This window comes from Gossypium arboreum, chromosome 9 (genome assembly GCF_025698485.1).
Source record: "Gossypium arboreum isolate Shixiya-1 chromosome 9, ASM2569848v2, whole genome shotgun sequence".
In the NCBI taxonomy this organism is placed as follows: Eukaryota; Viridiplantae; Streptophyta; class Magnoliopsida; order Malvales; family Malvaceae; genus Gossypium; species Gossypium arboreum.
Genome location: NC_069078.1, coordinates 73,751,569 through 73,770,296, shown reverse-complemented (window position 1 = coordinate 73,770,296; position 18,728 = coordinate 73,751,569). Strand labels below are relative to the sequence as shown.

The 18,728-nt window shown below is 29.4% G+C and overlaps 1 protein-coding gene and 1 long non-coding RNA gene across 2 annotated transcripts; one reads left to right on the top strand and one right to left on the bottom strand.

The window, feature by feature from the left end:
- Positions 1-936: 936 nt before the first annotated feature.
- On the bottom strand, positions 937-1,742 carry LOC108455911 (ubiquitin-conjugating enzyme E2-17 kDa-like). The gene is made up of 4 exons (XM_017754488.1): positions 1,670-1,742; positions 1,425-1,552; positions 1,153-1,269; positions 937-1,080 (listed from the first exon to the last, which is right to left on the bottom strand). Exons 1-4 carry the CDS (start codon positions 1,737-1,739, stop codon positions 937-939), a joined length of 459 nt encoding a protein of 152 aa, XP_017609977.1. The 5' UTR covers positions 1,740-1,742.
- A 9,385-nt stretch (positions 1,743-11,127) lies between these two features.
- On the top strand, positions 11,128-18,374 carry LOC128280376 (uncharacterized). The gene is made up of 3 exons (XR_008270551.1): positions 11,128-11,168; positions 12,219-12,275; positions 18,227-18,374. It is a non-coding gene; the product is annotated as an uncharacterized LOC128280376 (long non-coding RNA).
- Positions 18,375-18,728: the final 354 nt, after the last annotated feature.

Below are 18,728 nucleotides of genomic sequence, written 5' to 3'. Positions count from 1 at the left end.
CAAGGGCTAAGGGCCAACTGATTCTGATTCTGAAAATGGGCTTAGGCCAGTTTGTGACTACTGGAAATTTTTGATATTATGTTTAACAGAACCATATGACTTTAAAGTTACACATGGTCTATTTTGTTATAGTCGCTCTGTAACTATGTCCCGTTGTTGAACTATTTTCAGGTTTATTGTATCTGTTTCTTCTTCGATAGCTAGTTAGTTTGATCACACACTAAGCTCGTATAGCTTACCCCCTCTTCTCTTTCCCCTTTCAGGTACATTTCGGGATTTTGGATGTTGGACTCGGTATACGGAGGACTCAGGCAGTTTTGAGGCAAATAAATTATTAACACATGATTTCAGATTTTTTTGTTATTTAGTTTCGAATGTAAGGTTTTTAAACACTGTGGTATGATGTTGTCTTGCGATTTAATCGCTTTATTATTCTGATTTTAAATATGTGATATTAATGCTTTTGAAAATTGAATAAAGGATGATTTTATAATATTTTCTCGCGGTCACTTCGGTGATCAATGTAGCATTCTGAATTTGGTCTAAACTTCTAAGCCAGGCTTGGGGTGTTACAAGTGTGAATGTTTAATTGATTTATTTACGATTTATTTGCAGTAGTTGCTTCGGTAACGAATGTAGCATCTTGTAGCTTGGACTCGACGATCGGGTTAGGCAAAGGGTGTTACAAAAGCTACTAATTGCATGTTTTTGGAAAGAGTTAAATCAAAGGAATTGAGTGTTCTGGCATGTATCAACCATTAATATTCTATCCATTAACAATATATAAAATCATTATCTTCACTTTTAATAAAAAGGTTTTTTCCACATTTTAATATGAAAAGAAACCATACAACTTAATGTCTCACTTCTAATAAATAAGGTAAATTAAAAATAGTTTGCACATAGAAATAATGGATAATAGGCTAAAGCAAGGAATTAACCCATGGCATATTTCTGGGTCCAGGCACGAGCAATAGTCTCATACTTAGCTCTATCAATTTTGTATGTATGTGCAATTTCTAATACCAAAGGATCATCTGGGTTAGGATCTGTCAACAATGAGCATATAGATAGTAAGACCTACAAAATTTCTTTCATTGTTATATATAAATTTTATGTATCTTTATTAATATAATGGTGGATATAGAATGCAAAAAAAAAATCCTTTGAAATTGTAAAGGCAGGGCTCCACTGTTCTTTCAAAATGTCAAGGCAGATGCTGCCATTGCTATTGATGTTAGGGTGATAAACTTTTGTCCTGAAAGATACCTGTACAATACCATTGCTATTACTTGACTGCAAAACATTCACTCAACTATTTCTAATGACAATTTAACTTGCTTTCAACAATGTCAAATATAGCTGTAAATAATAGCAAACTTACGCTAATTCTGACTTAAGTATTTTTGTTTATTTATAGATACCTTAGGTGGCTTGAATGGATAATCAGGAGGAAAGTGAATTGACACTAAGAACACCCCACCAGCATAAGGACTAACTATTGGACCCATAATCGTTGCTTGCCAATGAAACATGTCGTCTCCAGCAGGACCTATGAACAAATATATATACATATCACACTACCTAATTTGTGTAAATAAAATAATCTTCAAAGATAATTATAGTTGTTCAATTTAGAGAATAATCTTAGTAAAAAAAAAAAACAAACCTGCATTGCAAGAAACAGGAGGATCCTTCTGCAAGTCTTTCAGTTCCTTACTGATCCTTTTAGAGGCCATGATAAGTTTCTATAAATTTGGTAATTAAAAGAACAATGAAAACTTACTCTAGAAAAGATAAAAAGAATTTTTAACATCATTACTACATATATATATATCAATTCTAAATGCAATTGTATGCTTTTTTCTTCTATATATCTTATCTCTAAGGATGATAGTTCACAACCTCACCCACCTCAATTGATCTTATTGATCTTGGCAAGACACATGCATAAACACAAAAACCCATACATAAAAGGAAAAGTTGATTTCTTAAGAAATTGATATCTACAGTAAACAAAGATACCAACCAAGAAGCATAGAACAAAGATTATGATAGAAATCAATAATATATTTATAAATCTAAATTAACTAACCCTAAAAAAAAGCAAATGAAGATAGAAAATATTATGATTTGAAAAGAACCTAATGATCAAAATTCTAAACTCGAAAAAGAAAATTCACAAACTATGATAAACCTATAAAGAAGATCACAAGTTATCAAAATAACAAGGTCTTTTCCTAAGAAAAGAATTATATTGGCAAGCCCTAAATTAGATCATCAAAGAATCTGTATTATTGTTTTATCCCCTTTGGAATGTTCTTTTTAAGAAACTAAAAAAAAAAGATAGAAAACCCTATAAAGAAATAATACAAAAAAGGAGAACAAAATAAATAGTTAAGAAACCTCTAATCGTAAAAGCAGCTAGGGTTTTAGAAATGCAGAAAGGTGATTGTTCTACGATTTGAAGGATAGAATTGGGAGCATTATATAATGGTTCGATTTCATTGCATGCATGAATTTCTATACATGACTCTATCCTTTTCCTTTTTATGATATCAATAAGTTGTGTCATTTATATCAGTTATGATAAAATATATATTAATTATTTGAAAAAAAACATATATATGTCTATTTATTACAAGGTATTTTTACTTCAATATACTTAATGTATTTATTATTCCTTAAAATATGTCTATAAAATTTATTTTTCAAAATATATGTTTTTAAACAGGTTTTATCTCGACATTCACATATGTAGAGTTCTATGGTAAAATTTGCGTAGCAAGATTTTTATCATCAAATGGATTTTAAGCAATAATTATGCAATTATTATGATATCTTGACACCTATCAGTAGGATTTCATATGCATTTACTTGTAACAATTCAAAGTTAAACCTTACTTAATACATGGAACTAAACTCGACACTCATGGGTGTTAAGTTTACTTTTGTTTAAGTTTCAATATGTACCTTAGACCTAACCCTAATATATGAATTGTATTGAACTTAACATCCACATTTGTCGAGTTTATACCTATTTAAGATTCACTATTTACCATAAACCTAACCCTAATAGATGCATTGTATAGACCTCTACACCTACACATGTCAAGTTTAAATGCATTTAAGTTTTTACCATTTATACCAAACCCTAATAAATTCATTATATGGAGCTCGACTCCACAAGCATTGAGTTTAACTTGAAATTAAATTTTAATTGTGTACCTCAAACTAACCCTTATAAATTAATCTCTTCAAACCTACTTTTTAACTTTAAATTCAATCTTGTAAACTTTGACACAATAACCACTAATATGGCACTTTTTCTATTAAATTATTACTTAACCAAGTATTTGTTTTTTGTGTTTATTTAATTTTTGTATTAACTTATATTTGTAACCCTATTTTCAAAAATACGATTTTAGAACTCTATTTTCGTAAATCGAGATTATAAATATAAAATAGGAATATTTACGGAGTTAATATGAGGATATAATAAATAATGGTCAAGTAATTTAGTCGATAAAACAGTTAATTAAAGCTTGGGGACTAAATTGTAAAAGTTCAATCGCTATTGAGTTTTAATTAAGAAAAATGTTTGAGAAGCTAGATAGCAATTAACCAAAGGAACAAATTGGTTATTAAACCATTTTGCATCAGATAGTGGACATTGATGATACTTTCCACTTAGATTATTTAATAATAAAATTAACATGGTTAAAGCTTAATTAAGCTAATTAAGTTAGATTAATTAAATTATAACTAATGTATATAAACTAAAGTAGTGAATGTGGAAGTGTTATCTTCTTCATTTTATTTCCCTACCATCCAAAAGAAAGAAAAACCTTTCAACCATTTCAACATCCAACCATATATTTGGTAAGAAAACCAAGCATTTTCTTGTAATTTTTATAGATTTATGATTATGAAAGCTTGATTTAGCTAGCCCATGTATCAATTTGTTCAATTTTTGAGTTTTAAAAAGTTACCATTGTTGATAAATTGATAAATTAAGCTTGAAATTGATATACATTGAGCTTAGATTATGAAAATGACTAAATTGTAAAGTTAGTTAAACTTGTTTATTAAATTTCTAACAATATGGACCAAATTGAATTAATGTAAAAGTTGTTATGAAATTTTTCTAGAAATATAAATTATATGGTCCCTAATGAAAGTATGTGAAATCATATTTTAATTTAAATCTAAGAATCAAAAGTTATGCATATCTCGAGTTCAAGAACTAAATTGAATGAAATACAAATTTTGTGTGAAATCGAAGAAGAGATTTATTTAGGATCATGCATATCAAGATGTTGTGTGATAATGTATGATATTGATTTGGTATATAAAAGAATTTGTATAGACTAAGAATTAGACCAAAGTGGAGTGAATAGGGGAGAAGCAAAAATTGCAAATTAAGCCCTGAAACATTTGCTTGTTTTTGTTTTGAAATAGGTAAGTGTTGGAAAAATCCTGGTTTGAAAACAGTTCTTTTGCTTAGCGGAAAATTAAAATTTTGAAAACCGACCTGTTTGTGATATTTATAGCAATAAACCTTAATCGAATTTGTACATGTGTTTTCGACTTAACAGACGTTCGTTGTTCCTAGATTTATACAAAACGATCTTATCCTCTATTCTCATACCATGAATTGCTTTGGGCTCGAACCAATTGAATCGAAACACAAAACTAGAAAAAGCTTTCTCTTCTTTAAGGGTGAAAAAGAAAATTCTCTCTTTTTAATAGAAACATATAGAATTGTTATTCCAAAAAAATATATGTAATATTTGAGAATAAATTCTCTCTATTTTTTGGCAGAATAATTGTCTCTCAAAGTTGTGTTAATAGCTTTACTAGTGCCATCAATTTATAGAAAGAGAAAGTAGAACCCTAGTTGAGTTGTAGTGGTTTATTTCAATTAGAAAAAACAACATCCTACTTAGAATAGGACTAGGGTGGAAGGCACACCCTAGTATTCCTACTAGGGTTGAAGCCCCCTCCTTGTCAATGAGGGGTTTTTGGGCCTCTCTCACATCAAATCCAATTACGAGTACTTTTTAGGCCTTTTTTACCCAGTACTCTGTAATATGATCCAACCCAATTCAGTTTTTCTACTTCTCAAAATAAACTTTGATATTTATATATAAAACAATTTTCTCATCCCTATTTTACCCCCAGTAAAATTTTGACGATTTTATCCCTAGTAAAATTTCAAGAAAATATGTTTAATATTTCATAACTCAACATGTTCACTATGACCAAATGGTTATCTTTAAAATCTTTCTACATACAAATGAATTGTGGTTTTCTTACATATGAATACCTTCGTTTTGATCTTAATACGATTATTATGTTTAGCTAACCGAAAAAGAGGAAGCTCAAATGATAAGGAAAAGCTAAGCAGGAGTAATTGGTATCAACTTTTAGGCATTTTCTAAACTCAAACCCTCTATGGTTGTTTTATATATATATATCAATACTGTTTTATTGTGTTGTGGTTGACTTCATGTTCTGCTAATAATGAGATGAATTATTGTGGGTTGTTTGTTGTACAGTTGTTGTATACAAAGTGATGATTTACAAATGCATGTTGATTGTACGTTTCAATTCATTGTTTTGATAAACTTTCACTAGTAAAATAATTATTGAATAAGTTATCATTGAAATAGTTTGATAGATGATAAGTCTGGTATGGTTTGTGTTGTGTTGTGTTATTAACAATATGTTCAATCAATTTCTTATTATATTTCCGCCATAAATATGAACGATATGTGGAGTATGAAGGGATGTATTGGCGGATGAAAAATGAAGAAATGACATGTTGTGCACTCTGTGCCACATGATATTGTTTTTGCATAGGTTCTGGCGGGTTGTATTAAGAATGTATACGCATGATCTTTGGTTTTCCAGAGGCTCGATTGGATTGTACGATAGTATGTGCACATGTTTATGATAAACCCTACGTGGGTTCTTTAAAGTATGCAACTCTACGGAGTCTAAGGGTTAATGTCTCATATGTATAAGCAAGCCCATGACCATGGCATATGTAAGCTATGAAAGTCCGCCAAACTTGTTCTTTAAGTTTTACGTCAAAGTTATATGTGAGATTTCACCATGCAAAGTCCGTGACAAAAATCTGCATGTATGAGTCCTCCAAATTTATGAAGCTTCTTCTATGAATCCGAATGTATGTTAGTATTTGCCTATGGATTTGCACGCATGAGTTCGCCATATATGAGTTCGCATCCATGAATCTTCTATATGAACCTATATGTATGACAATCCGCTGGATTTATCTTCAATCTATGGCATTCTGTTGATCTTATATTCATGTTTCAAGTTTAAGATATCAAAGAGACTATGCTTTATAAGAGTCAGCATGGACTATTATCCAAGCAAGAGACCGCATGGGCTTGTTCTTATGTTCAAACCACAAGAGTCTGTATGAACGAATTATATCAAGCCATAACTTGTAAGGATCTTCTCCATGTAAGATTTTGCCAAGGACTATCTTTAAATCGAGAGTCCGCGGTGGCTATCCACCAAACAAGTTATTAATTAAGGTGGAGTTCCCAAGTAAGAACTCGTATGTTTGAATCTGCGATTATAATTTCACTCATAAATGTTCGTAAATAAGGTTTGTAGGTATATGTTCGCCAAGCTTGAGTCCACGTTTGAACGAATTTAAGTGTAAATCTGTATGTAAAAAGAAATTATCCAAGTGTGAATCTCCATGCATGAGTCTTCTAGAATTAATCTGCTGTATGTTAATCTGCGATGATAAAAATTGCTAAGGTAATTTGCATATGTTCTACTGGAAAAAGAGGTAATATTTCATCTTGTAAGAAATCAATACAAATGGGTAAGTAAAAATCAATCCATATTGTGGCCTATAGTACGATCGATATGAACGGAGGATTGTGTCAATGCAGAAAGCATACAAATTCTCAAGATGAGCCAAAATAAGTGAGGACAGGAGTACGCTAGGAGATCAAGCCCATGAGGTTTTTTTTACTTATAATTCATAAACGATATATTATATTGGAAACTCACTAAGTTCATTTGAACTTACTTAGTTTTTGTTATGTTTTTCAGGTATAATGATTTACATAAGGAGCTGAAGAGAGATCAAGCCAGAATTCGTTCAAACTTAGATAAACTAATGTTCTTAGCTGTAACTCACATATAGTGAGCCGACCTAGAGGTTGAACCTCAAGGTTAGAATTTTCATTTTGTAACTAAATATGAATTCGAGTGTTTTATTTACAGTGAAGAGAAATTGATTAGAAATATTATAACTATTATTGTTAATTTTCCAATAGTCTGCTTGTTAAGAATTTTGATCTAGAAGTTGATTATTATATTTTCGATTAGTAGTTCAACTAACTAAGTTAAGTATGATCAATAAAAGCACATTTGACAGTTTTAGTCACGATAGTTTTTTTTTTTTCAGCTTTGATTTAAATTGTTTATAGTTTGTTTCGATGATGTTGTGACAATTTATATTCGAACCCGTCAATTGAATCGAGTATAGGGTGTTAAATGAAGTATTCCAAATTTCAACCTACACATAAAAAAACAATACAACACCTTAAATATTTAAATATACTTAGTGGTGCTCAAAATAAATTCCAAATTATTATACCTTAATTTTATAATTAAGAAATTAAAATATAATACCCTCAAAATCACATTTAAACATTAATGCGTAAGTAAACTTATCATTTTATTACCCATTAAAGATTATACATTACCATGATCCTTAATTAAGCAATAACAAGCAAAGTAATCAATTCTATTATTTCATTGACATGACCATTCATTTTATTTCTTATGCAAATTCTGTTGATATCAATACACATGTATAAATTCGTACTCAAACTTATCCCAATATTATTCATCTAACATAACATGCAATTTATCTTCTAATTTTCCATGCACATCACATTCTTTACAAATTATACTTTCTTATCAATAATTCCTTTATTAATTCTCACACTTACTATTATTTCATTTATTGATTTAAACTCATTCATTTATATTTTCATTAACTTGTTTCTCACTTCCTATTAATACCTGATTCTAATATTAACCTTTTTATATCAATATACTAATTTGGAGTGAATTAGAATATACCCATTCTATCATTTCCTTTTATCAATTTCCAAGTCAACAATGGGAGGCCAGACGATCACATTGTGTGGAAGTCCCCAAAGTAGATTTAATTAGGTAATTAATTTGGGTTTATATTTTGAGTTTTTTTGGGTTGGATTTTATATCGATATTGGGTTTTGATTTTTTAAAAATTCACAACCTAACCTGATTAAGATGATTTCCTAATGAAATTTTAATTTTCATCAACATTACAAAACTCTTAACCATAAGATATTTTTAATAAATACTATATTTGGCTATTTTTTTAGAAATAGATTTGAATATAAATGAAGTAAGAAATTGGATGAAAAAATGGTGTTCGGTTGGTCATCGGTTTCGGTAATCCCGATCGTATTCATCGGTGCAGATTGTTTCATGCTAAACTGGAACATTCAACCCTGCATCACTGAAAATTCCAATTAATTCCGGTTACATAAACCGGAACATTGTACACCATCATGTACATGAATAATATTAAAAAATATAAAATTTTTAATTGTTCATTATTATGCTAAAGGCTTAATTAGAATGTTATTAAGGTAGTCAATACAACACTGGTGAACATACTATTTTTCTAGTAGAACTGATACATATCAATACTGATCTATTTCGTGTACTATTTCAAATTTATCAGTATTTTATAAAAAGATTTAATATATATAAATATATGTACAAATATTAAATAAATGAAACTAAATAAATTTTAAATATAAAATATTCATCAATTATATAAATTATTTATTAATAAACTCAAAATAAAATTTAATGTTCAAATAAATCTAAAATTATTGATAAAATGCATCATTAAACATGAAAATTTAAGGATTTAGTTCCTCTACTTTTTTTTTTTATAAAAGAAGTTGAAGGGTAAGCGAATAATTTTTTTTAGTAATAAGGTGAGTGAGTTTTTTTTAATTATATTTTAGTTTTTATATTTTTAATATGAAAGTATGTTCAAAAAATTTTTTAAAACTTTACATTCTAATGTAGTCTTTTTTATTAATCATGTTCCAATTAAGTTTTTAGCAATATAGTAAACAGATAAAAACTTTATATTTTGTCATATTATTCATGCATCGGATGCTGCACTATATTCCGACAGATGTAAACGAAATTGATTGGAAGTAGTCGGTGCAAAAACTTAAATTTTTACAGCTGCGAAAATAGATATTGAATATTCCAATTTAACACTAAAACGATGTGCACTGACTGATACAACTAAAACCAATGAAAAATCCACCACCATAATTAAAAAAGGAATGTAAAAATTTTAAAAATAATAAATATTTATTTATGTATATCTTAAAGAACGGTATGGAAGTCAAGATTGAATTAATTTCCATGGGTTGAAAAATATGGGTTTAAAAGCTAAAAAGTGGTCAAATGTCGATATAGTTAGAAGGTGATGATTAATTCCACTTATCTAATTGACCTCTTCAATCTTTTGAAGGGCTATCAAAAAATGACTATCAAACTTGAGAAATGCGATGCACATTAATTTCTGATAGTACAATGATAGTTCAGTACAGCGGGCCACCAACTCAAGACTAGTACTGTAACGACCCGAATTTTATCGTTACCGAAAAAGTGTATTTTCGAGTCTTTATTTCTGAAAAATAGATTCGTAAATATTTATTAAAAATATTTACGAAGTAAAATGAGTGGTTAATTAGAGTTTAATTAAGTAAATTTAATTTAATGAAGAGTAATTAAGAAAAAAGACTAAATTGAATAAAGGATGAAAGTTAAATTGTAGATTAAAAGAAAATGAAGAGGACCAAAATGGCAATTATGCCATTTGTCCTAAGTGAGGCGGTGTACCGTGAAGAAAATCTAAGATTTTTTTTATGTTTTAATTATATTATATTATATTATATTATATTATATATAAACATAAGAAACAGAATGAAATGGAAACGAAACAGAGAAGAACAGGGGAGAAAGAAAGGAAAGAAAGAAAGAAAGGGAGAAAAGGGAAAATTGATGTTTTGAAGCTTTAAACTTTAATTGGTAAGTTAATTTAGCCATTTTTATTTAATTTTGATGTTTTAGAAGTTTTAGAACAAAGTTTTGATGAAATTAAGTTAATATTTTGAAGTTATTAGATTTCTAGATATTGTCCATGTTAAATAAAATGATGAATTAAGGGCTAAATTGATAGAAATTCAAGTTAGAAATGATATAAGGATTGAATTGTAAAGTGATTCATAAGTTTTATGCTTTAAGGACTAAATTGGAAGAATTTCGAAATTATGGTTTTATGATGAAAAATAGATAATTATGTCTAAGTTTGGTTAAAATTGAGTAAAAATAAAGTATGAATTAAGATAGAAAAGTAAGTGAATTTAGTTAGAATTAAATTGAAATTAAAGTAAATCAACATTTTGTATTGGACAGCAGCAGTAGTCTAAGTTTGAAAAATCATCAAAATTGTAGAAATTGAATTAGAGGATGAATAAAATATAGAATTAAAGATTATTGAGTCTAGTTTCTTATAGAAGAAACTATATAAGCAATTGAATTGTAAATTATGAGATATAATAAATTTTGTGAGACAAGGTCAGAATGAATTCGGGTTCCCCTATTCTGACTTTGGAAAATCACCAAATATTGAATAAAATAATTAGAGGCTTAAAATTATATGTTTAGAATCCCTAATGAGTCTATTTTCATTAGAAATCAACGAGAATGTTATCCAAGTTCATCATCTGTGAGATAATTAATTTTTAGTGAAGAAGGGACTAAACTGTCCGAATAGGGGTGAATTTAAAGAATAAAGCTGTACTTAATGGCTAAACCAAAAATTCTGAAAATTTTATTGTAAGAAGATTTGTGAGTCTAGTTTCAGGAAAAATTAGCGGATCTTAATTTAGAATTCTATAACTCAAGATATGAATTAGTAATGTATTAATGATTATGAATTGTATTAATTTAGTAGTCAATGTGGTACCGAAATCTCGGCTAAGAAAGGACAAGACAAAGTCAACGGGGTTAGCTCGAAAATTACGGTTTGTATTTCTATAATCCGAACCTAATACTTAATTGTTGAATTTATTTCTTAATATGTATATTAAGTGTTTTGAAGTAAAATTATTGTGTTTTGCAAATGAAATGGATTGATATAGTATGTGATGAATTTATTGAATTTATATTGATTGAATTGGCGTATATATATATAGATATATATATTGAATATTGAATATATATTGATTATTTGAATTGAATTGAAATATAAATTGTTTGAAAATTTTAAATATGAGATTTGTGATATTTGGATATTTGTTATTGAAAAGTGAATTGAATTGTATTGAATTATGAATTTATGTGATTAATTAAAATGTGTATTGATTGAAAAAAATTGAAAGTGAATTGAATACCCTATTAACAGTATCGGGCTGAGTCGGACATAGTTGGCATGCCATAGGATTGGAAGTGTTCAGGGATTCTTCGACCTCGAGTCGATGAGACACTGGGTGTCACTATATTTCTTCGGATAGATTCGATGAGGTACTGGGTACCAACTTTACTTCGGCTAGGCCGATGAGACACTGGGTGTGATGAGGCACTGGGTGCCATATTGGTGTGTTTGGTTGGATCCGAGTATCTGCCAAGGTCCGAGTCTTGTTAATAGGGGTAAATAAGTGAAAAGATAAGTCAAGTGAATTTGATTGATTGAGCTATTGGAATGAAATGAGAAATTGAATTGAGAATTGAAATTGAGATATGAGATTGAAAACATGAACCAAAAGGTTCATGAAATGAGTGAAGTTCAAATGGATGATGATTGATGTTAGAATGAATTAAAATGGTATATTGTATAGAATTTATACGGTAAGTAAATGAAAAGAATTGAACAAATATGTTATTGTGTTTGTTATATGACTTGTATAGAATTTATATGGTAAGTAATTGAAATTTTATCTATAAAACAAATAAATGAATACTTATAATTGTTATTGTGATTTTAAGTTTAATTGTTATATTATTAAGTGTTCGGATTATGGAAATACCACTGAGTATACCATACTCAGCGTACGGTTTGTTTCCGTGCGCAGTAGGTCTAGTAAAGATAGAACGTTGAATCAGCATCCCAGTTCGATCCCGAATTCATTAAGGTAAAGTGTGTTAACTATTGGTAATGGCATGTACCTAGGATGTTTTATGAGAGTAATTTAGGTTGCGATGTACTCATGAAATGAGTAAATTATGGTTGGCAACGGTATGTAGTATGAATTTTGAAATTTACTAAAATTCGTAGTGATTCTAAATTAGTCCCGAATTGAATTCTTGTTCATATTGGACCGCGAGGGCCTATTAAAGGGACGACATCTTAAAACTAGGATGTGTGTAAATATTTATTTTAATTAATGACCGAAATTGGATTGTCTTGACCGGTAATGTCTCATAACCTGTTTCGATGACGGTATAGGGTTAAGGGCGTTACATTTAGTGGTATCGAGCTATTCGAGTTTAGCCGATTCTCGGACTAAATCGAACTCGAATTGAGTCTAGGGTACATGCCATAATTGAGTCGAAATTGTGTCGGGATCGGATCTTGATATATTTGTTTGGTATTGTTTTATAGTGAAAATGTTAGACAAAAAATATCGATGGTATTGATTATTAAATATGTCTTTGAGACGAATAGTCTCGTGAATTAGATGAAAACCGAATCAACAACACTTTGTATAAACTCAATGGGTAATTAATTCTTGAATGATGACTGATGAAATAATAATAAAAATGATACATAATTATTTAGAATTATAAGCGATGTTTTTCATTGAATAGAAGAAATTGTATTTGTTATGATATCTACCCTCCTGCTTTCTCAATCGGTTCTCGAAGTGCTTTAAGGTATAGAGTTTGTCCGAATGGGTAAGTTATCTACTGTTAATGATCCGGACATGTATATATATGGTGTGGATGAATTGAGAATTACAGTTAAGAATGATCTTGAAAGAAATCTGAAACACAGTTAGAGAATATTATCGGATTGTAAATGAATTGTTACGATCACCGATTAAATGTTAGAAGGGTATGATATTCTGTTAAAAGATTCAGCTTACCGGTGGTAGGAAACATTGATTATGTTGTGATTAAGAAAGGGTTATTTGAAAATTTTCGAGATGAGTTCGAAGAAAATATATATATCGATCGAGATTTCTTGATCAGAAACATACAGAATTCTTGAAGCTTAAACAGGATCATATAATTGCAACTGTGTATGAAGGGAATTTGTTTGATTAAATAAATATATCAGAGGGTATATTCCGATAGAAACTGTATGATACAAATGGTTTGAAGATGGTTTAAATGAAGACAGAAGCTGAAGAATATAGAATAAGGAATGGAATATGTATTAGACATGATTCTCCTGATTATTATCTTAGTGATTGCTTGAAGAAAAAAAAACATTATTCAGAGTTCAAGACCGAGTAATGTAGTTAACAGAGGTAGGTTACCCTGTAATCTCAAAAATACGAGTGAAAGCCGAAGTGTGACAAATGACTTCACTGTAAAATCTGGAGAATGAACAGCAGTCAGGGTATATGTTAATTGTATATAAGAAGATATTTCTCTACGGATGTCATTACAGTACTTTCTTCTTTATCGACACTAATATGATTATTTTAAATTGATATTGGTTTGACTATTCCTATGATTACATAAGTTCAAGATCTATTAAAGATTTGCTGTTGGGTTTTCTCAAATTTTTGGGTTGAAGCATTAAATTTTTCAGATTAGTATTTATGGGCTGATAAGATCTGCTGGAACTGTTTGATAATGATACTACTGTTTTCTGATCGATTTGATGTTCTTACTGTTTGATATAATCTCAATAATGGAATAGTTAATTCTGCATGATAAGCAGAAGTATAATATGTTGCAAGATCAAGATGATGAAATGTTTTGTTGAATCAGAGAAGATTGAGCTAATTGTCTATTGTGATATTGAACATGCCAACATAGATATATGCCGGAAAGGGTTATGGTATTTACCTTGTTTATGTATTGAATATTAAAATATTTAAGTTAAGGTTTAAATCAGTGGCAATAGTGCAAGAGAATTCTAATGTGTTTCCAGAAAAGTTACCCGAACTACTGTTGATTGAAGAAGTTGAATGTGCTATAGATTTTGTAACTGAAATGATAGTGAAAAATATATTTGAAATTAGAGGTTTTGTAAAACTAGTCGGTTATTACAGAAATATGTGGAATTGGAATGATCTGATAGACATTAGCAAGGTTCTGATTAGTTGAAAGCTCAGTTAACTGAAGCACTAGTTCTGGTTCAGTCTGAAATCCGATAAAGAAACTTGTGGTTTACAGGGATAGCAGTGTTTTGATGCAAAAAAAAAAAGAAAAAAAAGTGAAGTAATGGTTTATGTTACGAAATGTTAGAATCACATGGGAAGAATTATTTGATACCTGATTCGGAAGTGGTAGTTATTGTTCTTGCATTAAAAGATCAAGATATGATAATTAATTATCATCCGAAAAGACAATGAATGTATGTATATTCAAGTTGAAAGCTTTGTTTTGTGTTATGAGCTATGAACATCTGACTGTTATCATTTGAAGATGGTTCAATTTTGGTAGAGATAAAAAAAAATTAAACCGACTTCTTTACAAAGAGATCTGCGAAGCTCGAAATGTGGTAATGAGTTATCGATTAAATGGATATAGTATACAGATTTCTGATTAAACATTTCAGATTGGATATGATGGTTGTTTGCTATTTAGAAATAAAAGCTGAACAGAGAGATTCAGAACTTATACAGGAGAAAAAGCCTGTTGAGATACTCGCTTGAGTAAGTGAAGCCATGATATTGAGGAAACATACGAGAACCGAAAGAAACAGTGAGATCACTGAACCCCCACCTCTCTTTTAGGCAAATTTCGAGGACGAAATTTCTTAAGGGGGAGAGAATTGTAACGACCCGAATTTTACTTCTTATCAAAAAGTGTATTTTCGGTCTCCATTTCTGAAAAGCAGTTAAGTAAATATTTATTAAAAATATTTACTAAGTAAAATGAGTGGTTAATTAGAGTTTAATTAAGTGAATTTAATTTAATGAAGAGTAATTAAGAAAAAGGACTAAATTGAATAAAGGATGAAAGTTAAATTGTAGATTAAAAGAAAATGAAGAGGACCAAAATGGCAATTATGCCATTTGTCCTAAGTGAGGCGGTGTACCGTGAAGAAAATCTAAGATTTTTTTTATGTTTTAATTATATTATATTATATTATATTATATTATATTATATATAAACATAAGAAACAGAATGAAATGGAAACGAAACAGAGAAGAACAGGGGAGAAAGAAAGGAAAGAAAGAAAGAAAGGGAGAAAAGGGAAAATTGATGTTTTGAAGCTTTAAACTTTAATTGGTAAGTCAATTTAGCCATTTTTACTTAATTTTGATGTTTTAGAAGTTTTAGAACAAAGTTTTGATGAAATTAAGTTAATATTTTGAAGTTATTAGATTTCTAGATATTGTCCATGTTAAATAAAATGATGAATTAAGGGCTAAATTGATAGAAATTCAAGTTAGAAATGATATAAGGATTGAATTGTAAAGTGATTCATAAGTTTTATGCTTTAAGGACTAAATTGGAAGAATTTCGAAATTATGGTTTTATGATGAAAAATAGATAATTATGTCTAAGTTTGGTTAAAAATTGAGTAGAAATAAAGTATGAATTAAGATAGAAAAGTAAGTGAATTTAGTTAGAATTAAATTGAAATTAAAGTAAATCAACATTTTGTATTGGACAGCAGCAGTAGTCTAAGTTTGAAAAATCATCAAAATTGTAGAAATTGAATTAGAGGATGAATAAAATATAGAATTAAATATTATTGAGTCTAGTTTCTTATAGAAGAAACTATATAAGCAATTGAATTGTAAATTATGAGATATAATAAATTTTGTGAGACAAGGTCAGAATGAATTCGGGTTCCCCTATTCTGACTTTGGAAAATCACCAAATATTGAATAAAATAATTAGAGGCTTAAAATTATATGTTTAGAATCCCTAATGAGTCTATTTTCATTAGAAATCAACGAGAATGTTATCCAAGTTCTGTACTGTGAGATAATTAATTTTTAGTGAAGAAGGGACGAAACTGTCGACAGCAGAATAGGGGTGAATTTAAAGAATAAACTGTACTTAATGGCTAAACCAAAAATTCTGAAAATTTTATTGTAAGAAGATTTGTGAGTCTAGTTTCAGGAAAAATTAGCGGATCTTAATTTAGAATTCTATAACTCAAGATATGAATTAGTAATGTATTAATGATTATGAATTGTATTAATTTCGTAGTCAATGTGGTACCGTAAATCTCGGCTAAGAAAGGACAAGACAAAGTCAACGGGGTTAGCTCGAAAATTACGGTTTGTATTTCTATAATCCGAACCTAATACTTAATTGTTGAATTTATTTCTTAATATGTATATTAAGTGTTTTGAAGTAAGAATTATTGTGTTTTGCAAATGAAATGGATTGATATAGTATGTGATGAATTTATTGAATTTATATTGATTGAATTAGGCGATATATATATAGATATATATATTGAATATTGAATATATATTGATTATTTGAATTGAATTGAAATATAAATTGTTTGAAAATTTTAAATATGAGATTTGTGATATTTGGATATTTGTTATTGAAAAGTGAATTGAATTGTATTGAATTATGAATTTATGTGATTAATTAAAATGTGTATTGATTGAAAAAATTGAAAGTGAATTGAATACCCTATTAACATGTCGGGCTGAGTCGGACATAGTTGGCATGCCATAGGATTGGAAGTGTTCAGGGATTCTTCGACCTCGAGTCGATGAGACACCTGGTGTCACTATATTTCTTGGATAGATTCGATGAGGTCTGGGTACCAACTTTACTTGGCTAGGCCGATGAGACACTGGGTGTCAAATATTGCTTGAACTATCCGATGAGGCACTGGGTGCCATATTGGTGTGTTTGGTTGGATCCGAGTATCTGCCAAGGTCCGAGTCTTGTTAATAGGGGTAAATAAGTGAAAAGATAAGTCGAGTGAATTTGATTGATTGAGCTATTGGAATGAAATGAGAAATTGAATTGAGAATTGAAATTGAGATATGAGATTGAAAACATGAACCAAAAGGTTCATGAAATGAGTGAAGTTCAAATGGATGATGATTGATGTTAGAATGAATTAAAATGGTATATTGTATAGAATTTATACGGTAAGTAAATGAAAAGAATTGAACAAATATGTTATTGTGTTTGTTATATGACTTGTATAGAATTTATATGGTAAGTAATTGAAATTTTATCTATAAAACAAATAAATGAATACTTATAATTGTTATTGTGATTTTAAGTTTAATTGTTATATTATTAAGTGTTCGGATTATGGAAATACCACTGAGTATACCATACTCAAAGATACGGTTTGTTTCGTCATGCAGTCTAGTAAAGATAGAACGTTGAATCAAGATCCCGATTCGATCCCGAATTCATTAAGGTAAAGTGTGTTAACTATTGGTAATGGCATGTACCTAGGATGTTTTATGAGAGTAATTTAGGTTGCGATGTACTCATGAAATGAGTAAATTATGGTTGGCAACGGTATGTAGTATGAATTTTGAAATTTACTAAAAATTCGTAGTGATTCTAAATTAGTCCCGAATTGAATTTACTGTTCATATTGGACCGCGAGGGCCCATTAAAGGGACGACATCTTAAAACTAGGATGTGTGTAAATATTTATTTTAATTAATGACCGAAATTGGATTGTACTGACTGGTAATGTCTCATAACCCTGTTTCGATGACGGTATAGGGTTAGGGGGCGTTACAAGTACCAGTAACCAGCAGCTGCTAACAATTTCTTTTTAACTCCTAACACTTCCAAACTTTGAAAACTTAATACAAATCTTAAATATAAATACAAATTAAAAAAAAAAACTTTGATTATTGAATTGTAATAATAATATGGCAAGTTATGTTTCAGTTTATACGAGCTTATTAAATACTCGTTGCTTACTTAGTTTCTTTCTTTTGTTTTATAGATTATCGGGAGTTCGATCGGTTCACACTATCCAACAGTCAATTTGGTAGTTTTTGAGTATTTTGACCAAGATTTATGATGACATGTATAGGGTGATGATATGTAATGGTATATTGGCGAATGTGTTAATGGTATTTTGGCATATATAAGTTTTGAAAGCTACGTTGGTTTGGTACATTTTGATGCCTTACCAAGCTATGTCATTTTGGTTACTTTAATGTGCTTGTTTATAAGGTTCTTTTGGTATGTGTTGATGGCTTGCATTTGGTCATATATGGTAGTTAGTTGAACTTGCTTTTTATGTTTGGATTATGGCAATGTTGGCATGTTTAGGTAATTGATGTTTTGATGCATTTGTGGTGCCTTTGAATGACATATTGGTTAGGTGATTTAGGATGTTTGAAATAATATATTTATGTGTATTTGAATGATGCTTAAGTCCCTTGTAGGTGTGCACAAATGGTATGGTGAGTTATGCATGAAATGGCTTATTTTTAGGTAAA